The 14,119-nt window shown below is 54.3% G+C and overlaps 1 protein-coding gene across 1 annotated transcript in view; it reads left to right on the top strand.

The window, feature by feature from the left end:
* The first annotated feature begins 3,041 nt into the window (after positions 1-3,041).
* FBH1 (F-box DNA helicase 1) overlaps positions 3,042-14,119 on the top strand; it is a 40,614-nt gene continuing 29,536 nt past the window's right edge. The window contains exons 1-6 of the mRNA XM_084280263.1: positions 3,042-3,239; positions 7,226-7,396; positions 10,258-10,808; positions 12,358-12,488; positions 12,966-13,101; positions 13,353-13,543. Coding sequence (XP_084136389.1) covers positions 3,227-3,239; positions 7,226-7,396; positions 10,258-10,808; positions 12,358-12,488; positions 12,966-13,101; positions 13,353-13,543 — 1,193 coding nt within the window. The 5' untranslated portion in view covers positions 3,042-3,226. The remainder of the gene's footprint in view (positions 3,240-7,225; positions 7,397-10,257; positions 10,809-12,357; positions 12,489-12,965; positions 13,102-13,352; positions 13,544-14,119) is intronic.

Raw genomic sequence — 14,119 nt, 5'->3', positions numbered from 1 at the left:
GGGCGGGAACGGAGGGACGGCGAGGGGAGCGGTGGAGGTGGGGCCGAGCGTGGCTGAGCGGAGTGAGGTGGGGGGGTTAAAGGAGGGACCCCCCTTGGCAGCGTGGGGTGGGAGCCTCGGCCTGGCGGGGGCGGCATTGACGGGGGGGGAGGAGGTTGGACTTGGGGGGGGGACGGGACTTGGCGTTGGGGGGAGTGGGTTGGCATTGCGGGGGGGGCTTGGGATTGGGGGGGGGTCTCGGCATTGGCGGGGGAGTTGGCATTGGGGGGGTTGGCATTGGGGGGGCTTGGCATTGGGGGGGCTTGGAATTGGGGGGTTGGCATCAGGGGCTTGGCATTGGGGGGGCTTGGAATTGGGGAGGGGTTGGCATTGGGGGGGCTTGGAATTGGGGGGGCTTGGCATTGGGGGGGTTGGCATTGGGGGGGTTGGCATTGGGGGGTTGGCATTGGGGGGGCTTGGAATTGGGGGGGGTGGAATTGGGGGGGGCTTGGAATTGGGGAGGGTTGGCATTGGGGGGGCTTGGCATTGGGGGGGCTTGGCATTGGGGGGGCTTGGAATTGGGGGGGGTTGGAATTGGGGGGGTGGAATTGGGGGGGGTTGGAATTGGGGGGGGTTGGAATTGGGGGTGTGGAAATGGGGGGGCTTGGAATTGGGGGGGGTGGAATTGGGGGGGGTTGAAATTAGGGGGCTTGGCATTGGGGGGGTTTGGCATTGGGGGGCTTGGCATCGGGGCAGCTGGGCATTGGAGGGGGGGTTTGGTATTGGGGGGGTTGGCATCGGGGCAGCTGGGCATGGGGGGGGTTTGGCATTGGGGGGCTTGGCAGTGGAACTTGGACTTGGGTGGGCTTGGCATTGACGGGGGTCTTGGCATGGGGGGGCTTGGCATTAGTGGGGGGACTTGGGCTTGGGGGATTGGCTTGACATTGGGGGGTTCTTGGCTTGGGGGGGACTTGGCATTGGAGTGAGGTTGGCATCAGGGAGGGGGGCTTGGCATTGGGGGGCCTTGGCATTGGCAGGCTGGGCTTGGCATTGGCATTGCAGGGGCTTGGGCTTGGGGTGTTGGCTTGACATTGAGGGGGGTTCTAGGCTTGGGGGGAGCTTGGCATTGGGGAGGGGGGCTTGGCAGTGGGGAGGCTTGGCATTGGGGAGTGGGCTTGGCACTGGGAGGGGCTTAGCATTGGCAGGTTGGGCTTGGCATTGCAGGGAGGGGCTTGGCATTGGCAGGGGAACTTGGACTTGGGAGGAGGGCTTGACATTGGGGGGGAGTCTTGGCATTGCATGGGGGGCTTGGCATTGGGGGGGTGAGCTTGGCATTGGCAGGGGGGGCTTGGCATCAGGGGGGCCCAGAGGAGGACCCTTGGCTGGGCTGGCAATGGGGCAGGGGGGGATAGTTCTGGGCCACCAAGGGGTCCCTGAGCTGCAGGGGATGTCCCGGGTGGGGACCATGCTGGGTGGGGGGGAGCACAAGGCCATGTGGGTGAACCTTCCCCTCCCAAATATTTCTCATCCCCAGGGATCTCCCCCTCACTTGCTGTGGCTGCTGCTCTTGGCTGACCCTTTCCCTTCTCAGCTGGGGGGTCTGGTGGTGGCTGGCGAGTTCTGCACCCTGTCACATTCCTTTGGAGACTGAAGCCCTGAACCCTGACAGGACCCACTCAGTGCTTGTGTTTGCAGATGGAAAACCTCTGGAAAAGGGATTAAAAATGAATGCAGGTGAAGCTTGAGCAGGTCATGTCATGGTGGGTTTCTGAGCTCCAACCCTGTGCTGGGGGGTACTGGTGTATTGGGGGTTTTGCTGTCCTGGGGTGGACAAGCAGAGGTTTTATCCCCAACATCCAGAGACCTCTCTGTGTCTGAGAGCTCTGGGAACAGGCCCAGGGCCAGTCCCTCAGCTCTGACATGTGCCAGGAATGTGTGGTTAAGAGAATCGGGCTGATTCGATCCTTCGTACTATTCAGGACAGAAAAGTGTTCGTTTTCAAGTGAGAAATAACCACTTTCAAGGAGAATCACCAAGACATTTTGGTTGAGAAAGACCCTTCAGATCATCAAGTAAAACCTAACACTCCCAAGTCACAGAGTTACAGAATCCCAAGGTTGGAAAAGACCTTTAAGATCATCAAGTCCAACCATCCCTGTCCTGTGCTGAACCAGCTCCCTGAGCACCTCATCTCCCCTCTGTTCAACACCCCCAGGGCTGGGGACTCAGCCCCCTCCCTGGGCAGCCTGTGCCACAGCCCCACAACTCTGCCAGGGAAGAACTTTGCCCTCCCAGCTGAGCTGACCCTGCCCTGGGGCAGCTTGAGCCCATTGCCCCTTGGCCCAGCTCCTGGCCCCTGGCTGCAGAGACCATTGCCCACCTCTCTGCACCCTCCTGGCAGGGCAGGGGGGGTGGGGAGAAGGGCTCCCCTCAGCCTCCTCTTCTCCAGGCTCAACACCCCCAGCTCCCTCAGCTGCTCCTCACAGGATTTGCCCTCCAGCCCCTTCCCCAGCCTGGTTGCCCTTCTCTGCACTCGCTCCAGGACCCCCATGTCCTTCTGGTGCTGAGGAGCCCAGAACTGGACCCAGCACTCCAGCTGCAGCCTCCCCAGTGCCCAGCCCAGGGGCACAATCCCCTCCCCAGCCCTCCTGGCCATGCTGGCTCTGACACAAGCCAGGATGCCCTTGGCCTTTCTGCCCCCCCGGGCACACTGCTGGGTCATATTCAATCTGCAGTCACCCAACACCCCCATTTCCTTCTCTGCCTGACCCCCCTAATACCACCTGACTATGTCTCATTGCCTTTTTTCTTCTTGTTCCCTCATTTTGCAGTGTTTTGAAGAAAAGGGGATGTTGGAAACCAGCCTCCCCAGGGAGCTCTGTGGCTGCTCTAACCCTGCTCTGCCTGGAAGCGGCACGATGAAACAAACCTGACCCTTGGATCCCACTATTCCCTGACCCTTGGATCCTGCTATTCCCAGACCCTTGGATCCTGCTGGATCAGATCAGCTGATTCTTTTCCATGGCTATGATAAAGCAGAAAGAGGAGTTAATCCTCCACATCACGATGAAGTCACAAAGGGAAAGTGAAACTGCCTGAGTGGTGTTTTGCTGCTCCATCTCCTCGGGGAAAGGAAGTCCCTCTGGTTTCGGGGTTCTCTCCAGTGTTTTGGGCCCTTTGAGCACTCTTGGCTGAAGCAGTTTTCCCTTCTTCTGGTGGCCACCCCGTGTGCAGAAGAGAGGAGCTGATGGAGTTTTCAAGTAAGGGGTTTTTTTTACCATACCTCTGGGGATAGTTTTGTGCCCCTTCTCACCGGGGCAGAGCGGGTTGTGGAGTGGGTTGTTGAGCAGGTCTTGTTTCCTCCTTAATGCAGGATCCCACTTGAGATCTTGTTTCCAGAGAGGCTGAGGGTTGGTGTGTTTGAATGTTGGCTGTGAATTTCCCCAGGGCAATTCACTGTCATCTCTCACCAGGGGTCAGGCAGTTCCACTTCCCCAGGCTTCCTCGGCATCCTGGTAACCAGGCTTTGCATTAACACCACTGCCTGCACGTCTTTCCCTCATGATGTGGTGTCACAGACCATGAACTGGGAGGGATTCTGGTTTTTACCTCGCTCTCTTTCATTCCTGTGGTGGTGTGACACTGGCTGGAGGGCAGACACCCACCAAAGCTGCTCCATCACTCCCCTTTGCAGCTGGACAGGGGGGAAAATAGATATCAAGAGGCTCAGGAGTGGAGATAAGGACAGGGAGAGATCATTCTGCAATCAGTGTCATGGGCAGAACAGACTCAACATGGAATAAAGGACAGAAAACTCTCTAATTGGTGACCCTGCCCTGCACCCCCAGTGACACCAGAGTTGGGTGATGAGAAGTGTGACCAGATCTTAAAGCACCTCCCCTCACCCCTCCCTTCTCAGCAGACTGCACTCCAGTCAGGATTTCACTCCCTTCTTCCATCCCATTGTGGCTCAGGGAGGGGCAGGGACTGGGGGAATGGGGGTTTGGGTCAGTTCCTCACCAGTTGTTTTAGCTTCTTAGCTGGGAGGGGGACATTCCTCACCCCCTTCCCCTGCTGCACCGTGGGGTCCCACCCACAGCAGACAGTCCCTTATGAATGTCTCTCTGACTCCTTTCTGTCAGGGCATCAGCTCCTCACCAGCTGCCCCAGTGTGGGTCACAGCCCTGGGGTGCTGACCTTCAGGTCTAGCCTGCTCCAGCCTGGTCCCCCAGGAGGTCACATGCCCCCCCCAGCAAACCTGCTCCAGTGTGGCTCGGTCTCTTCGACTGCAGGTTCCACTGCCAGGAGCTTGGTCTCCAACATGGGCTTCCCACAGGGTCCCAGCATCCTTCAGGTGCCTCCACCCACTCCAGCGTGGGGTCCTCCACAGGCTGTAGATGGGATCTTTGCTCCTCATCATCATCTATGCCCTGGTTGAGTTTGTGATCTCAAGGAAGGTGGGCCTGGCAAAGGGTGGGATCAGGACCCTGAACTCCAGGAGAGCAAACTTGAGGCTGTTTAAGGACTTGTTGGCCAAGATCTCCTGGGAGGTGGTCCTCAGAGACAGAAATGTTGAGGACAGCTGGCTACTCTTTAAGGATGCCTTTCTGAGAGCTCAAGAGCTCTCTGTCCCTCTGAATAAGAAAGTAGGCAGGAGGGGCAGGAGACCAGCATGGCTAAGCAAGGACTTTCTGGCCAAACTGAGGGAAAAGAAAGGTAAATACAAGCTCTGGAAACAAGGGGGTGTTGCCTGGAAAGAAGCCAGGGATGCTGTTTGGACTTGCAGAGATGGGATCAGGAAAGGCAAGGCACAGATGGAACTGAACTTGGAGAGGGATGTTAAAAACAGCAAGATGGGATTTTACAGGTCCATTGGCCAGAAGAGACAGGCCAAAGAGATTCATCATTCCTTGGTGAATGAGAATGGAGAATTGGCTGCAACTGATGTGGAGAAGGCTGAGGGACTGAGTGAGTTCTTTGCCTCGCTCTTCTCTGGCAGCCAGGATTCTCATCATTCTCAAGTCCCAGAACCTTACATCCCTGGACCTCTAGGTGGGAACTGGGGAAGTAAATCCCCCCCCCACTGTAAGGGCAGAGCAAGTCTGAGACTGCCTCATGAGACTGAATGTCTACAAGTCTATGGGGTCAGATGACATGCATCCCAGAGGCCTGAAGGAGCTGCTGAAGAGGTTGCCAAGCCTCTTTACATCATATTTAGAAAGTCATGGCTGTCAGGAGAGGTCCCTGGGGATTGGAAAAAAGGTCATGTCACTCCCATTTATAAGAAAGGGAGCAAGGAAGACCCAGGGAATTACAGGCTGGTGAGCCTCACCTCTGTGCCTGGGAAGATCATGGAACAGATCCTCCTGGATAACGTGTTGGATCACATGAGGGATGAGTGAGTGATCCTGGTCAGCCAGCACGGCTTCACCAAGGGAAGGTCATGCCTCACCAATCTGGTGACCTTCTCTGATGGAGGGACAGCATCCATAGATCAAGGGAAGATGACCGATGTCATCTATTTGGACTTGTGCAAGGCCTTGGACACAGTCCCCCACCACATCCTTATCTCTAAATTGGAGAGAAGTGGATTTGATGGGTGGACCATCCAGTGGATAAGAAACTGGTTAACAGACCGTAGCCAAAGGGTGGTGGTCAATGGGTCTGTGTCCAGGTGGAGGTTGGTAACAAGGGGTGTCCCCCAGGGGTCTGTCTTGGGACCGGTGCTCTTTAACATCTTTATCAATGACATTGATGATGGAATTGAGTGCAGCCTCAGCAAGTTTGTCAATGACACCAAGCTGAGACACAATAGAAGGAGAGGAAGCCATCCAGAGGGATCTTGACAGGCTGGGAAGGTGGAACTGGGTGAACCTAGTGAGGTTCAACAGATTGAAGTGTCAGGTGTTGCACTTGGGCCAGAGGAATCCCAGCCATGGATCCAGCCTGGGAGAAGAGCTCCTGGAGAGCAGCCCTGCTGAGAAGGACCTGGGGGTTCTGGTGGGGGAGAAGCTTCCCCTGAGCCAGCAGTGGCTCTGGCAGCTGGGAAGGGCGATGGGATCCTGGGCTCCATCAGCAGAGGGGTGGCAGCAGGGACAGGGAGGGGATTGTCCCTCTCTGCTCTGCCCTGTGAGGCCCCAGCTGGAGTCCTGTGTCCAGAGCTGGGGCCCCAGGACGTGAAAGATGTGAGACTGTTGGAGAGGGGTCAGAGGAGCCATGAAGATGCTCAGGGGGCTGGAGCAGCTCCCCTATGGAGAGAGGCTGAGGGAGCTGGGCTGGGTCAGCCTGGAGAAGAGAAGGCTGTGGGGGGACCTCATTGCACCTTCCAGTGCCTGAAGGGAGTGTATAAACAGGAGGGGAATCAACTTTTTAGAAGGGTAGACAATGGTAGGACAAGGGGTATGGATTAAAGCTAAAGGAAGGAAGGTTTAAATTAGATATCAGGGGGAAGTTTTTTCCAGAGAGAGTGGTGAGGGGCTGGAAGGAGCTGCCCAGAGAGGGGGTGGGTGCCCCATCCCTGGAGGTGTTCAAGGCCAGGTTGGCTGGGGCCCTGGGCAACCTTGTGTAGCTCCAGGCCTGGAGGTTGGTGTCCCCTGCCTGTGGCAGGGGGGTTGGAGCTCTGTGATCCTTGGGGTCCCTTCCAACCCAGACCACTCTGGGATTCTATGACCTAGGGCCTGCTTCACCATGGGCTGCAGGGGAATCTCTCTCTCTGGTACCTGCCCCTTGATGCCTGCACAGCTCCTCACATCTTCTCCCTCCCTTCTCTGGGGGCACAAAGCAGCTGCTTGTGGTTTTTTTCCTCCTCACTGTGATTCCCAGAGGTGCTGTGACCATCACTGATGGGCTCAGCCTTGGTCAGCAGCGACTCCAGCCTTGAGCCGGCTGGTGTTTGCTCTGTGGGGCCTGCAGAGAGCTGCTGGCTGCTCCTTGCAGAACCCACCCCTGCAGCCCCCCTTCTCCACCAGCACCCAGCTACACAAAACTGCCACAGATTCCCAGCCTCATACAACCCCAGGGTGAAGTTGCTGCTGCAGCAATTGCAGATGTGTCACCCTGACACAACACGGTCCCCTACTCAGCACCTCGCCAGAGCATCGCACAAGCTTCTGCTCTGATTTCATCCACAAAACTCCCTCCCAAAACGCTGTCCTGTAACATCTCTGAGAAGAACCCCTGTATTTGTGCCTCTTACATGTCATTCCCTAACAATTTGGGGTCCTTTTTTTTCCCCATGTTGGTGAAGAAGAGGTGAAGCGATACAAGAAAACCCACCTGACGGCCGGTGACTGCGAAGCTCTCGCACGCAGCGTGGAAGGTTCCTCCTCCCTGACACAGCCCCTGAGTCAAAGACTGAGTACAGGGGATGTAAACAGGGGTCTCCAGCCCACCCAGAGCCCAAGGAAGCATCAAGGAGGTACACTGATTGAGAATGCTTTGAAGGAGGAGGGATTTGAGGGGGGAGAGAAGCACGTTTGATGTGAAATAAAATGGCGGCGTGTCACCTGTCCTCAGGCCTGTGCTGCTGAGGGAGTTCTGCAGGCGAGGAGAGCGCAAGTGGAAGGGACTTGTTGGGTTTTGAGAGGTGTGTGGGGAAACTGGGGTTAATCCCTGCTTCCTCTAAGTCAAGTGGCAAGGAGAGAGGCCTCTGAATGCTCCCTGCATTGGGGTGAGTGTGGCCCTGCGTGTGTGTTTGGTCTCTGTTCACACCAGAAATGCCCCCACGTTTCTGTCAGAGACTACGTGGAGAGAATCATGGTGGGAAGAGACCTTCCAAGGCCATCTAGTCCCACCCTGCAGTGAGCAGGGACATCTTCACTAAAGCAGGGTGCTCAGAGCCCCATCCACCCCGACCTTGGGTGTCTCCAGAGATGGGGCTTCCACCACCTCTCTGGGCAACCTGGGCCAGGGATCCACCCCCCAAGAGGGAAGAACTTTTCCCTAATCCCCAACCTCAATCTCCCCTTTTCCATTTTAAACCATCACCCCTCATCCTATCACTCCATGTCCTCAGGAACAGTTTTCCCCAACTTCCTACAGGCACCTTTCAGGGACTGGATGGTGCTGTAAGGTTCCCCAGAGCCTTTTCTTCTCCAGGCTGAACCAGCCCAACTCTCCCAGCCTGGCTTCACAGCAGAGCTGCTCCAGCCCTTGGGTCATGTTTGTGGCTCCTCTGGATGTGCCCAAACAGCTCCATGTCCTCCTTGTGCTGAGGGCTCCAGGGCTGGACCCAGCACTGCAGGTGGGGTCTCCCCAGAGCAGAGCAGAGGGGCAGAATCCCCTCTCAACCTGCTGCCCACACTCCTTGGGATGCAGCCCAGGATGGGGTTGGCCTTCTGGGCTGCAGATGCACATTGTTGGCTCCTGTCCAGCTTCTCATCCCCCACAAGTCCCCCCAAGTCCTTTCCCTCAGGGCTGCTTTCCAGCCCCTCATCTCCTGGCCTGTATAGATAACAGGGGCTGTCCCAACCCAGTTAACGCTGTCCTGTAACATTTCTGTTGAAGACCTGCATGTCCTTTGCTAACAGTTTGGGGTCCTTTTTCTTCCATGTTGGTGAAGGAGGGGTGAAACGATTCAAGAAGACTCCCCTGACAGCCGATGACTGTGAAGCTCTTGCACGAAGTGTGGAAGGTTCTTCCTCCCTGACACAGCCCGTGAGTCAAAGACTGAGACCAGGACATGCAACCAGGGGCCTCCAGCCCACCCAGCACCCAAGGAAGCATCAAGGAGGTACACTGATTGAGAATGCTTTGAAGGTGGAGAGCTTTAGAGGGGAGAGAACCACGTTTGATGTGAAATCAAAGGGCATCGTGTCACCCATCATCAGCTCCGTGTCCTTGTGCAGCCCTTTCCACAGGATATCTGCTGCTGGATCAGGATGAGACACCAGAGTCCTAAACTCTCTACTCTCAGAGATCCTTCTTTCCATTTTCATCTCAGCAGTATCTTGAGCTGTCTCTAGTCCCCTTTCAGGATACTGGAGTCAAACAGCAACCAGAAACCTGTTCTTTTTAAGCAGCATCTTGCAGATCAGACCCCTTTAGCTACACCTAGTACAGGACAGGTACCAGTTGGACTCAATGATCTTACCTGGTCATTCGGTGCTTCTGGAGCCTCCAGAAATAAAATCCACTAAAATCAGCAGTAGCTGCTTGTGATTTTGTTTCCTTCTCAGTTGCTTCTTCTTGAAGCCTCCAGATATTTTGCAGACTAGCAACAAATGGCTGTTTATCCTCCTAAAGGTCTTGGTCTCTCATAGTGTGGTTGGAGCAGCTGGATGAAGGCTTGGAGCTGTGAGCTTCTCAGGGTGCAGAGCAGTAGTTAAACCCTGAAGTTTCTCTAAAATGTGAGTGTGTTTCTCATTCACCACATTAAGAACAATAAATAACCTCTGGGAGCCCATCCTCAGTCTGAGACACACCAGAGCAGCCTCAGTCTTGCATTTTGCTTCCTTCCCATTTCAGTCTCTTTGGCCAGTGGAAGTATCTCCCATGAAACTCATTCTGCAGCTGTGTTTGTTTAACATGCCTCTGCTCTGTTACACACAGAAACATACAGAAACACAGAACATTAGGAGTTGGAAGGGACCTTGAAAGCTCATCTAGTCCAACCCCCCCTGCCAGAGCAGGATCACCCAGACTAAATCACACAGGAATGTCTCCAGGTGGGGTTTGAATGTCTCTGGAGAAGGAGACTCCACAACCTCTCTGGACAGCCTGTCCCAGGGCTCTGTCACCCTCACAGTGGAAAAGTTTCTCCTTTCATTCCCATGGAACTTCCTCTGCTCCAGTTGCACCCACTGTCCTGTCCCCAAGAAGATCCTGGCTTCATCCTCCTGACTCTCACCCTTTGCATATTTATAAACATTAATGAGGCCACCCCTCAGTCTCCTCCAAGCTGAAGAGCCCCAGCTCCCTCAGCCTCTCCTCATAAGGAGTTCTGTGTCCTTCTTGAACTGAAGGCCACGTGCCTGAGGACTGTTGATCTGAGAGATATACAGGCTGTATCTTCTTCTAGAAGCTAGTGGAGGTGTCAGATGTACCTTGAGAGTGCCCAGATGATGTGGACAATACAAAGAGACAAGTGTTGTTCTGTTGGCTCCTGTACATACCCTGAGAAGTAATATGAAGCAGGACAGTTCCCCTCTAGTAAGCTGTCTGTAAGGAACCCTGTGGAAATAACTGCCTCCTTATTTCCTCCTATGTGGAAATAACTGGTCTCCTTGCTAGCTTGGTTGTTTCTGCTAACTTCACTCCATGCTCATCCTCTTTCTGCAGGCCACACACAGCAGAAGAGCATCACTGATTACTTCAGCATCTCTCAGACACAAAAAGTAGGTGCCGATGGGATGAAGAACAGTAGGATCAAAGAAGAGCTACTGGATCCCATGTTTGCAGAACCTGATGATTCCTTCAGCAGTGGCTCCACTGTGATGGATATCAGTGGTGATTCCTGCTCTTTTCTGGAGGATGAGGACTTTGTACCAGCCCCCAGGGTAAGGTCCAGAAAACAGCCTCCATCCACTGCATCTGTAAGTGTTTGCAAGCCAGAGCAAGATTTGTGGGGTGAGCCTGAGGAGAAGCCAGTGGTGGTTCACCCAGAACACAGCCTGATCAAGCAGGAGCTTGATGAAATGGAAATTGAACCCATCCCTGATGAGCACTACGGACTCCTGGGGACTCGTAACTGGGAAGTGCCTCAGGGAACTATTGACAAGCTGCCTGATGAAGTCCTGAGGAACATCTTTGCTTTCCTTCCAGTGAGTGATCTGTATCAGAACCTGAGCCTGGTGTGTCGCTGCTGGAGGGACATAGTCACAGATCCACTGGTAAGGCCTGCTGGGGTATTGATTTGAGCCTGTCCCTTCTCCTCCTGCTCTTAGTCTTGTACATGCACATGTGGCTACAGGAGCATCCGTGCTGTGTCTGTCTCTGTTCCTTTCAATCCTTTTATTATTCCCTAAACATAGAATCCCAGCCTGGTCTGGGTTGGAAGGAACCCCAAGGATCACAGAGCTCCAACCCCCTGCCACAGGCAGGGACACCAACCTCCAGGCCTGGAGCTACACAAGGTTGCCCAGGGCCCCAGCCAACCTGGCCTTGAACACCCCCAGGGATGGGGCACCCACCCCCTCTCTGGGCAGCCCCTTCCAGCCCCTCACCACTCTCTCTCCAAAGAACTTCCCCCCAATATCTCATCTCCCCCTTCCCTCCTCCAGCTTCACTCCCGTCCCTTGTCCTGCCAGTCTCTGCCCTTTAACAAGCCCATTCCCCTCCTGTTCCTGGGGTCCCTTCAGGGACTGGAAGGTGCAATGAGGTCCCCCCACAGCCTTCTCTTCTCCAGGCTGAACCAGCCCAGCTCCCTCAGCCTCTCTTCATAGGGGAGCTGCTCCAGCCCCCTGATCATCTCTGTGGCTCCTCTGACCCCTCTCCAACAGCCCCACATCTTTCTTGTCCTGGGGCCCCAGCTCTGGACACAGGACTCCAGCTGGGGCCTCACAGGGCAGAGCAGAGAGGGACAGTCACCCACATCCTTTCTTGTGAGTTTTTTTGTCCCTTTTTGGTCTTCAGGACTACAGTGGAGTTGTCAAATGCCAATCTGTATCAGAAGATCAATATTGGGGTAACCTCCCTTGATGCAGCCTTCCCATACTTGGAGAGAGCCCATAAGGCTCCACAAAATCCCCCTTCACTGTTTTTCTTGCAGACCTTTTTCCCTGATGGGGATCCCACAGGGAATTCTGGCTGCCAGATGGGGCAGTGTCCTCTCATGGCCCATGTACCTCACTGTCCCCCAGCTTGTGAATGTGTGGTGTCTCTTGTAGTCCAACAGTTTTAAAGGAAAGGCCTTAACCTCTCTTTTTATGGAGCTTGATTGATCTGCAGTCAAGGCTCTCGTGGCACAAACTGTTGGGAACCCACTGGCAGTTGTTATGGCCATGGAGAGGATCTCTACTTCAACAGAAGGTGGCTCAGAGGTAGCTGGCACCACTAGATGTGCTCACCATGCTGGAAATCCTCACTTGGGGGACTGATTACAGCCCAGATATTTTCTGGAGGTCCAAGTAAGGCACTCTGACCCTGCTCAGGGCAGATCTGTGCTGAAAATACCCCTGTTCCTCTAATAGTTTGATGGTTGAAACTCAACCAGCATCACCCTGTTCCTGCCTGTGACAGACATGCTTGCAGGCTATGAGGAACAAGCCTTCCTCTCTTTCTTTCCTTCCCCACCTCACACTAGGTGCCTGTTTCTACCAAGCTACAGGGACTTTTTGAACTCCAGGTCCTCTCTGGAAGTCAGGCTTAGCTTCTTACCAGAAGAAATCTATTTTCCCATGCTGTGAGATGAAAGATGGTGGTATGTGCTTCACATTCTAGTTCATTCCTTGGAAAAAGCTGTACCATCAGTACCTAATGAAGGAGAAGACAGCCCTGCAAAGGGTTCAACAGATCTTCCAGGATTCTGCCATAACAACTGAGCGGGAAGGCTGTGTCTTGAGACTGATCAGGTGAGTCCATTTCAGCACTTGGTATCTGTAGATCCTCCAACCTCCCTTCCATTGGGTCTTTTCCCATTCTATCCTGTGAATTGCTGGGAGAGAAATGGGTTTTTTCTTGTAAATGTGTAGAAGGCATGGGGGAAGATGAGAAAAGAAGAGTAGAAATCACTCAGAGGGTCCTAGAATTAGGTAAAAAACCCCTTTTCTTTCCTCTTTGTTGTGTTGGGTGCACGTGGTGTACAAGTAGGGGAGGAAATTTGGAGAAGAGAAGTTGGAAGGGATCTAATTGCTGTCTCCCCTGGCCTAACAAAGGCCTGTAGAGAACATTGATGCCAAAGTCTTTTTGCTGGTGCAGGGACAGGGCAGGATAGGGTACCCTTAACTGCAGCCTGACCAATGGTATGTTGGAGAAGGTGTTATTTGATTGAAGAATAAACTCTCTCCCTAAGGCTTCTTTGCCAATGCTGCTGTCCCTGTTCTGCTCAGGTATGTGTCTGCCATACCCACCAGACAGAAGGTGGATCCCAGTGCTGTTCTCCAGTGTTTGAAGAGCCATCACCTCTTCTCAAAGGCTGAAGTCTGTGTTGTGAATAAGCTGCCACACTTACAGAGCAAGATGGGGGTAAGTTTAACATTTATTCATGGGTTTATTTAACATGGTTTAGCAACTGCTGGTCCTTTCAGGTTGTATCTGCCCTCCTGCATCTAAAAGTTCTCCCTTTGGGGTGTTACTTCATACTGGCCATGGTGACCAAATTGATTTTAACTACTTATGAGGGGTTGAGTAGGTTTTTTGGTGTTGAAGCAGGGTTTCCCTGCCCCAGAAGGCTCAAAACCTTTTGCTTACTCTGTTCTTCTCATTGCCTCCACCAGCCTGAGAACATGTGGGCCATTGTCACAGTCATGGTGCTTTTTTCTGGTGGTGTCAGAGACATCCAAAGGCTGATGACGTGTCTGCGCAGTCCCAACTCTACCCTCTCTGCCGTGGAGGTGACTGAGGTGCTGTACTGCATAGCCACGCTGCTCTATGAGATGAGAGAGAGGAACATCACCATCACTAACAGGTGAGGGGTGGGGAGATGCTTCCTGCTCATCTTCTTCTTGCTGTGGCAAGAAGAAAATAAAAGCAAGTGTCAAGTCTGGCATCTGGGAAGGAACAACTGTTCGTTTCAGTACAGGCTGGGGGATGACCTGCTGGAGAAGAGCTCTGTGGAGAAGGACATGGGGGTCCTGGTGGGTGACAGGGTGGCCATGAGCCAGCAGTGTGCCCTGGGGGCTGAGAGAGACAATGGGATCCTGGGGGCATCAGGAGGAGTGTGGGCAGCAGATCAAAGGAGGGGATCCTCCCCCTCTGCTCTGCCCTGCTCAGGCCCCACCTGGAGTGTTGTGTCCAGTTCTGGGCTCCCTGGGATAAAAAAGCCAGGGATCTCCTGGAGAGAGTCCAGAGGAGGGACAGAGATGCTGAAAGGCCTGGAGCATCTCCCCTGTGAGGAAAGGCTGAGGGAGCTGGGGCTGTTCAGCCTGGAGAGAAGAAGCCTGAGAGGGGATCTGATCACTGGTTCTCAAGAGCTGAAGGGTGGGACCCAGGGGGCCATGGGCAGCCTCTGCTCAGTGTCTGTGGGGACAGGACAAGGGGTGAT

The sequence above is a fragment of the Gallinula chloropus genome (assembly GCF_964237585.1).
Source record: "Gallinula chloropus genome assembly, chromosome: 1".
Classification (NCBI taxonomy): domain Eukaryota; kingdom Metazoa; phylum Chordata; class Aves; order Gruiformes; family Rallidae; genus Gallinula; species Gallinula chloropus.
Note: the sequence above shows the minus strand (reverse complement) of the source record. Positions and strands in the feature narration are given on the sequence as shown.